The sequence below is a fragment of the Mustela nivalis genome, assembly GCF_964662115.1.
Source record: "Mustela nivalis genome assembly, chromosome: 18".
Taxonomy (NCBI): domain Eukaryota; kingdom Metazoa; phylum Chordata; class Mammalia; order Carnivora; family Mustelidae; genus Mustela; species Mustela nivalis.
This window is the reverse complement of record NC_139037.1, coordinates 43,543,430-43,553,090: the sequence shown is the minus strand read 5'-3', so window position 1 is coordinate 43,553,090 and position 9,661 is coordinate 43,543,430. Positions and strand designations below refer to the sequence as shown.

The window sequence follows — 9,661 nt, the reverse complement described above, 5'->3', positions numbered from 1 at the left end:
GCTGAAGGTCAGCGCGCAGTCTGTCCCATCCGCCTCGGTAACACCGGTGGGGCGCCAGGACCACATTTTCTAGAATCCTAGGGGATTTCTGCGACTCTCGTGGTCCGCGAGATCTCACTGGCCTTCGGAGGAAAAACATGCACACCTTGCGGTTTGGGCATCTTAACAGTGAGCTCCTAAACTTCGTTGTATGTGACGTGCAGATGTCAGAGTCACCCTGCCACCACAACCTCTCCATCCCAAAGACTACACTTTCCAGGGGCCCGCGCGGCCACTTCCGCTGTCCGACGCGCTCTCCTAGCTGTGGCGTTGACGTGGCAGGAGCGCTTCCGGTTGGTGGGTCCCGCCCACTCGTTAGTTGGCGGCTTGGGAAGCCTCTGTCTTCGGGTAGTTCTCCCAGTTCTGCGCTTACTTAGTTACCGAGCGTCAGCCTCAAGATCGGCAACGTGCGCCTCGCGTTCTGTGAGTGCCCTATAGTCATTGCCTTGTCAGTCAGCACGTCCTTCTGCTTGTCCCTGTTTTACTCGTGAGGACACAGGTTGCCCCTGAACTCGGGCGCTCTTCCGTAGGCACCTCCAGACCAGTATCTTTTCATTCCAGCCCATAGAGTTAGAGACAGACCCTTATTCCTCTGCTGGGGGACATGGGCTTCATTCCCTGGCCAGAGCTTGGGCTGTACTTGAGGGTGCTCTGTCACTCTGAACCCCTTTCCCAGGGCTCTGGAGGGGAATTGCATTGTGCTGGTGATTTCTGTGACACTGACCTCCTAGGTGTGGGACTCCGGCACAAACCCGCCTTGACTCCCGGGGAGGGGCTTTTCCATCTAGGAACGCTCTCGTTTCTCTTCATATCCCCAGATCTATCTTCTGAGACTTTGCCCTTCTCCAGGGAGAGCATTCAGGAGACCAGGAAAATGGCCACGGGGCTCCTGAAAGCAAAAAAAGAGGTGAGAATTTTCATCAAATTCCATGTTGGCTGCCGTCAGGATGAATCTGTTACTTTTTCTTGCAGGCTGTCTTGTTGATATTGGGCAAAGTTCCCGCCTGTTCCTGGAGGAGGGGTGGCTCATCTTACATGGGAGTCCTCCCATCAGCGTTCCTTTCCGCTCCATCCATATCTCAGTCATCCGCGAAGTGGTCAGTTGTAAACAACACACAGAACAGTTTAAATAAAAATACAGGAACATCCAAGCTTGACTGTCCAGTGGTAGGGGTGCAAGACAGGGCCAGCAGAGATGCTTATGACCTGAAGTGGTTAGGGAGGGCTTCTGCAAGAAGTAGGGCTCCCTGAACGGCCCCTGAGGGTTTGTTAAGTTGGAGAGTTGGCAGAGCAGAAAGGAGAGAAGGAAGTATGGTTAGCCTGAGGCTGGCCACACTGCCCTTGCTACAGTGTGGGAAGATTGTAGTAACTAATGGCGTTATTTAAGGTTGATTTTTAACTATGTGCTGGTGAAGATACAGACACGTGGAACAGAGGAGAGCTTGATGGTCTGAGCTGAATTTTTTATTGAGAGCGTTTTCCACATCTGGCAATGGGAGATTTCACCAGAAATTCTGGATTGCCTGCCTCTCTGAAAACAAATTGCACTGTGGTGTCAGGGAATTCACACTGAACAGTGTCTTCATTTGGACAGGTCCTGCAGAGTTTACTTGTGCACTTTCCACAATATCTTCCAAACTGAGATTGAAACCACTGACCAGCTAACATTTGGCCTGCCTCCCTCATTTATATTACCCACCTCGGCCCTGAAGGATTTTCATTTTCCACCTCTAGTCTCGGTGGCTAGGTTGAGTACCAGACTGAGGAATATAGATTTTGTCTTTGAATAATATAGGTTTTGAAGGATTTGGAGAAAGAATTTGTCATAAGGAAATCAATGACGTGGATTTATAGGAACTTAAGGGGAAACTTTCTAACCCCTGTGAATGGTGGCTATGATGACCTGGACTTAACTGAATGTGATTAACATTTATTGAGCACCAGCAAAGTTGCCAGGCTGGCCTACTCTCAGTTTTGATATGCATTAACTTGGTTATTTCAGATCTTCCTTGACTATCCTTATGAAAAAAGGAAAGTTTAAACAGGAAATGAGACCTCAATTTATTCTTTTTTTTTTCCTCTGTGATCTTGATTTATTCCTTATCCTGGTCCTTTGTGGTAAAGATTTACAATCGCCTGGATGTTATCAAAACAACTTGGAGAGTTCTGTGTTTCTCATTTGTATTTCATTCATTTGAAAGTGTTAGTACCAAGAATTAATAATAAATCTAGTTCAGGGAATTTCCTAAGGTAACATTGAATATTTTGTGTGTATTTTCTTCACTACTCATAATGTTAATGGGAAAGCATTCTGATTTCCTGGGAAAAGTCAGGCATTTGTGTGAGTTGATTTTTTTCCTGCCCCTAATACTTAAAAAAAATAAAATTGGGAGAATTGATCAAAGGGTACAAGCATTTGAATGGATAAGTTGTTTAAGATGAAACTTCTTGTGCCTAGAGGAGTACCCGACACATATAAAATGTTGAGTGCATAGAGGAACAACAGCCTTAAATAAATTTGAAGGACTTAAGTAGCAAAGATGTTTCTGTTGTTTGTATTGATATATTATTTAGGGCATATTAATTAACTACATATTTCAGAGGATTTGAGTAGACTGTCTAGGTACTCTGATATGGATGACATCTGAATTATACAAAGCAATTTAGACAGATACACAGTAAGGGTATTAGGTCACTGTCAAGGACCTTTGCCTGAGAGAATAAATTGGAATTTGTAGCAAATGAGATGGGCTTGCAGGCACATGATGTTACTAATTCTTAGCATTTTTTCACTGATTCCATTGAACAAATTTGCTGTCTACTGTGTGCAGAATACTTGATGGACGACAGTGACAGTCGGTAATGTGTAAAGGTACAGCCTGTACACTTGTGGGCCTTCCATTTTATTTTGGGATTCTGTTACCATTGGGGTTTTGTTTCATTTTACACACACACTCACACACAAACACATTTTGACAGACCTTAATGATAAAATCAGTATATTAAAGCTAGTGCCAGTGGCACCTGGGTGGCTCAGTCCGTTAAATGTCTGCTTTCAGCTCAGGTCATGATCCTGGGGTCCTGGGATCGGGTCCCAAGTCAGGCTCCCTCCTCAACTGGGGAGCCTGCTTCTCCCTCTCCCCTCTGCTCATGTTCTTTCTCATAATCTCTGTTGCTATCTCTGTCTCTCTCAAATAAATACATAAATTAAACATTTTTTAAAATAAAAAAAATAAAGCTGGTGTCAGCTCTCTACCCAGACCCATATTTTATCGGTGGAGAAACAGCCAATACTTAAACCACTGGAAGTGATTTCTATAATGTAGTGCATCGAGTGGATGAACCCATCCATTATTTTCCAGTTTGGGGGATTGTTTTTATTATTATTTTTTAATTGCATTATAGTTAGCCTACAGTGTTACATTAATCTCAGGTGTATAATGTAGAGATTCAGCACTTCCATACATCACCCAGTGCTCATCACAAATGCCCTCCTTAATTTTCATCACCTATTTCACTCCTCCCGCTGCCTCCCCTCTATCTCCCCTCTAGTATCCATCAGTTTGTTCTCAATGATTAAGATTCTATTTCTTGGTTTCTCTCTCTCTTTTTTCCTCTGCTCGTTTATTTTGTTTCTTAAATTCCACATATGAGTGAAATCATATGGTATTTGTTTCTCTCTGACTATTTTGCTTAGCATTATACCCTCTAGCTCCATCCATGTTGCAAATGGCAACTTTTCATTCTTTTTTATGGCTCAGTGATATTTCATTTTTTTATATATATATATGTATATATATATATATAATTTATATATATATATAAAGAAGATGTGACATATATACATATGTCACATCTTCTTTATCCATTCATCTATTGATGGACACTTGGGCTGCTTACATAATTTGGCTATTGTAAATAATGCTACTATAAACATAGGGGTGTATGTATCCCTTTGAATTTTTTTTTTTTTTTTGTATTTTCGGCTAAATACCCAGTAGTGTGATTACTGGATCATAGGGTAATTCTATTTTTTTAACTTTTTTTTTTTTTTTAATGTAAGAGAGAGGGAACACGAGTAGGGGGAGAGGCAGTGAGAGAAGCAGACTCCCCACTGAGTGGGGAGAGCAGTGTGGGGCTTGATCCCAGGACTCCAGGATCATGGCCTGAGTTGAAGGCAGACTCTTCGCTGACTGAGCCGCCCAGGTGCCCTTATTTTTAACTTTTCAAGGAACCTTCATACTATCTTCCACGGTGGTTGTACCAGCTTGCATTCCCACCAGTGGTACAAGAGGGTCCCTTCCAATTTATTTATTTATTTAACTTATTCCCAATGTTTTAATTAATGTAAATTTTGCTTCTATGATCAATTTTGCTTGTGAAATTCTTTTATAGATTTGTATTTATTCTCACAGCAAAAATATGATAAGGTGAGTTTCAAAGCAGTTGGGACTCACCTAGTTGGAGCTTTGGAACTCTGCCTGTTCTAAAACATTTGATCCTTTTGATTATTTCTTGTTTTTGAGGCCCCCTTCTTCCATCATGATGTCTGCTTTATGTTTTGCAGGGTTTTCGTTTCATTTTTATTGCTATGCTGTGCAGTTGTGCATCCTCAGGGTAGAACTGCCAGCACAGATCTTTTTCTTTTCTCATGTGAATGTTTACAAGAGTGTCCTGGTTGGTTTCTACGTATTGATATGGTCCTTTGCTCCCACTGCATGTTTCTTTCTTTCTCTTTTACCCCAAACATTACCGGGACATTACTTTTCTGTTCAGAAGCCCTTCTTCAGTGGCTCACAACAGTGTCTTAGGTACTCAGAACATGCCTCATATCACATTTATTTATTTGAGAGAGAGAAAGAGAGAAGCCGGAGGGGCAGAGGGAGAGAATCTTTAAGCAGACTCCCCACTGAGTGTGGAACTGGACTAGGGGCTCAGTCTCATGACCCTGAGATCATGGCCTGAGCTGAAATCAAGACTTGGATGGTTAACCAACTGTGCCACCCAGGCACCCTAGGACACTCCTCGTTTCAAATGTGTTGTGCTGTTTCTGACATCATGTTCTGGTTATTAATTCTGAAAATGTGCTTATTACACCTTTAACTTAGATTAAGTCATTTTTTAGGAGCTTGGCTGGAGAAAGGAAGACAAATAACTGTTTGAGTTGTTCAGAGGAATCTATCCTCTTTTTCATGTAATGATTTCAGGCCCAGGAGTAAGAGAAAGATGGAAGGACTGAATCTAATACTTGCCAAATCTAAGGAGTTTCTTTTTTTTTTTTTTTTTAAGATTTTTATTTATTTGTCAGAGAGAGAGAGAGTGTGTGAGCCCAAGCAGGGGGAGCAGAAAGCAGAGCAGACAGAGGAAGAAGGAGGCTCCCCACTGAGTAGAGGTCTCGATTTGGGACTCAGTCCCCAGGACCCTGGTATCAGGACCTGAGTTGAAGGCAGAGGCTTAACCAACTGAGCCACCCAGGCACCCCTAAATCTAAGAAGTTTCTGACAGCACGAGTATCACAGCAAGTCAAGGATGATATTGGTTATAAAGTATTTTTCATCTACTATGACATTTCTTTACCAGTGTATCAGTTAGCCCTTGCTGCATAACAAACTACCCCAAGCCTTACTGACTTAAAATAATTCATTAGCACACAATTTGATGGGTCAGTGTTTTGAGCTGGGCACAGAAGGGTGTTTGGCAGGCTTCACTGGGGCATGCTCGTGTCGCTGCAATCCACTGGCGGTTTGGCTGGGGCGGGATGGCTGTCTGTATGTGACAGTAACAAGCTAGTTGCTTAAGGTACTTTGGTTCTTGTTTTTTTCCATGTCTGTATTCCCCCTGAATTATGCTTACAAACTACTCAGTTGCTTCTTCAACTCTGCTCTTTTTATAAGTTCTCATATGTAGCTAGAGGCATCCAGCTGAAGCCTTTAAGGGGGTTCCTGGAGATCTCATTAGCCAGATCTGGAAATCATTAGGTATTTTCCAAGTGAGCACAGGTAACAGTGTTGCTAGTACCTAAAAGGCATGGCCTTTCTCAGGCTGCCCTAGTGGTTTCCTTAACCACTTTTCCAGCCTCCACTAACAATTTGTTTACTACTTTTCCCAATTGTGCACATAACCTCTGCTGTTCCTGTTCCCATAACTAATGTCACATGTTTTTTGTAATTGTGTTGACATTTCATTTCTTTCTTCTGTGGGTAATTCTGTGGGTCAGCTTTTAGGCTTGGCACAGCAGAGTGGTTCTTCCTTTGGTTTACCTGGTCTTACTTCTTACTGTTGTCAGTGGGCTGCTCAGCTGGAGCAGGATGGCCTTATATAGCTCGTGGTTGACAGGCTGGTCTTCTGCTGAGGTACCTCAGTCCTTGGTTTTCTGTGGCCTCGTCAGCAGACAAGTTCCATTTACTTACATGTTGGCCTCAAAGTTGACTGCACAGAAAGAAACAAGGCCAACCCCAAACCCAAATGCCTTCCAAACCTCTGCTTGCATCATGGTGGCCAATGTCCAGTTGGCTAAAGCATGTCCCATGGCCAAGCCTAGTGTTAGTATAGGAGGAAAATGCCTAAAGGGTAGAAAAAGAGAGGCATGATTTATTGGGTGGTGGGGGAAGGAGGTGGGGGGGGTGAAGGTGGCCATTGCTACAAGATAGGATGTTATACCTTTTGGCTGTTGGAAAACCCCACTTGGGCTGTTCTAAACAATAACTGAGCCCACCTGAGAGAAAGTCCTGAGCCAGGACACACTTTGGGGTTGGTCCTCTTCCTGCATAAGCTTATCAAGGACTGGGATTCTTTCATTTCTCCATTCTACGCTGTTCATGGTGTCAGCCTCATCACACTAATTCCCCTCACAGTTGTAAGATGTTTATTATTGGCAACTTTAAGTTGCATAACAATCCTAAAAGGAAAGTCATAATTTAATACCCATTTTTAGAAAATTGAGACAGAAATATCAAGTTATTGGTGCAAAGTGGTGGGAGAAAGAGGGCTGTCATTTGAGCACAGTCTGTCTCCAGAGTGTGCTTTAAGCCATAGTATTTCTTAGACTTTTCTAAGATCAGACTTTTCTCGGATCAGAATCACCGAGAAGCCTTGTTAAAACAGGTTGCTGGGCCCCACATGCTAGAATTCTGATTCAGTGTTTCTGGGATTGGGCCTGAGAATTTGTATTTCTAACAAGTTCCTAAGAGATGCTGGTGCTGCTGTTGGTTTAGGGACTGCACTCAAGGCCAATGCACTGAATTTGGCTGCCTCTGTTGGGTCATTTGTGCCCACGTTTATGAGCATTAGGAAAAATACTGGCTCTGCATTAGTCCATCTTAAAAATGTAGACTTCTTCTGCTAGGGTCCAGCAGCGGTCTACTGTGTCTTATTGGTTCCAGTTGGCCACCAATCCATTCTTCAGTTGACAAAGGGATAGGTCACATTTATGCCAGTCGGGCCTCCCCTTGGGTTGGCTGTAGTGCCCCCAGCTGCTAGCTGAGTTCCTCCTCAGTGAAAGAGGTTTGGAATAGGTCCTGGAGAGTCATCCATTTAGTGTTTCCATACCCACTGCATGTGTGGTTCTCTGCCAAAGAAACCATGAATTTTTCCAGGGCTGTGCAAATACCGGTTGCATTAAACTTGTTGAAAGAATGTAAGTTGGTCTGCAGTGCTGCTTCTTTGTTAGAAATTTTCTAGTTACTTTTGCATGCACACACATGTGTGTGTTCATTCCAAGAGGGCTGTAAAATCAAATAACCGCCGGGACTAGGCAGATATCTGAATGAATGGTCTTTTCTCTTCAATATTTAATTATGAAAAGTTTCAAACCTACAGAAAAAATATAAAGACTTTAACATTGACTCACATACCCACCACCTAGATTCAACAATGAATATTTTGCTACACGTGCTATCCACTTGTACACTCATCTACTCATCACGTACACTTGTGTGTACTCATCAAGTATATCACTCAAATATTACCTTCAGTGCACAGTAGAGGATAGAATTTTATATTCCTTTGGCCATTCAGACCCTCTGTAGTCTGCCATTACCTGCCTGCTCTCTTTTCTAGCTAGCCACTTTTCATTCCTTATTTCCTCCCATCCCATATGTCTTGTCTGGAGGGCCCATCCCTGTTCTTTCTTCTTGATCCTTCAAAATCCTGCCTGCCCTTTACAACTAAGATCATACCTTCTTATAAAACCTGCTGTGATCTCTCTATCCTCCATTGACCTTTCCCTCTTGAGATTCCTGTGGCCTGGTGATTTTAAACCATGACTCTACTTAGGAGCCTTTAAAAGTATAAAAGCTCTATCCCCAGAGAGTCTGATTTTATCCATTTGTGGAGAGACCCAGGAGTCCATAGTTTAAAACACCACAGTTAGTTCTAAAGTACAGCTAGACATGAGGGGTGAGAACCATAGCACTCACTCATCCTGACTGGTCTTTATTTATAATTAATTGCTTTGATGGAGGGCTGGCTTCTGGGATTGCTCTTACTATAGGCAGGGGGAGGACGCAAGGTGGGGTCCTGTTTTAAGACCATTCCACAGCCAGGGCAGAACACTTGTGTTTGGGAGACAGTGTCATCCCTCAAGGAGGGATAGTGTTCTGAGAGGGATGCAAAATTAAATCAGTCGGTTAAAGCCTCTGCCTTCGGGTCCGGTCATGATCCCAGAGTCCTGGGATCGAGCCCTGCATCGGGCTCTCTGCTTAGCCAGGAGCCTGCTTCCTCCTCTCTCTCTGCCTGCCTCTCTGCCTCCTTGTGATATATCTCTCTCTCTGTCAAATAAATAAATAAAATCTTTTTTTAAAAAATTAAATCACCAAAGGGACCAGGCAGGTAGCTAAATGAAATGGGCAAGGTAGGAGTTGCAGCAATCTGCAAATAACATGGGTGGGCTAATGGACCCCTAGTGTGAGTCACCTCGGCCATCTGTGGCCCTGCAGCAACGCAAAGCCCAGAGTGAGTAGTCAGATTTATGGACTTTTTTTTTTAAGATTTTATTTATTTATTTGAGAGAGAGAGATCACAAGTAGGCAGAGAGGCGGGCAGAGAGAGGGGGAAGCAGGCTCACTGCTGAGCAGAGAGCCCGATGCGGGGCTTGATCCCAAGACCCTGAGATCATGACCTGAGCCGAAGGCAGAGGCCTAACCCACTGAGCCACCCAGGCACCCCTATGGACTTTTTTCAACAGAGCTCATGAGTTGATGTTTTCATAGGAAATCATCCAACATATAAGTGATATAAGGAAAATGCTGTATATGGCTCAAAGTAACCCTATCTGGACTGCAGATTGTGTCCTCTTTTAAAATCTTTTTTTTTTTTTAAATATTTATTTATTTTAGAGAGAGGGAGAGAGGGTGTATGCAAGCAGGGAGAGGGGCACAGGGAGAGAGAGAATCCCAAGTAGACTCCCCACCAAGCATGGAGCCTGATGTGGGGCTTGATCTCACAACCCTGAGATCATGACCTAAGCCAGAGCCAAGATATGGACACAACTGATTGAGCCACCCAGGAGCCCCAGATTATGCTCTCTTTTGAAAGACAAAAACACTGTTCTACAATGAGCTAGGAAAAAATCCCAGAACTAGATCCCTAGACTCCTTGGGGCTTGGGTTCTGTACACCTCCAT

General features: G+C 43.4%; 1 protein-coding gene across 2 annotated transcripts in view; it reads left to right on the top strand.

The window, feature by feature from the left end:
* Window positions 1–331: 331 nt before the first annotated feature.
* Window positions 332–9,661, top strand: part of ZNF875 (zinc finger protein 875) — a 34,815-nt gene continuing 25,485 nt past the window's right edge. Inside the window, exons 1-2 of one of the 2 annotated variants that reach the window (XM_082708897.1) lie at window positions 332–462; window positions 858–946. In XM_082708897.1, coding sequence (XP_082565023.1) covers window positions 914–946 — 33 coding nt within the window. In that variant the 5' untranslated portion in view covers window positions 332–462; window positions 858–913. The remainder of the gene's footprint in view (window positions 463–857; window positions 947–9,661) is intronic. The other variant, XM_082708896.1, reaches the window with a different exon arrangement.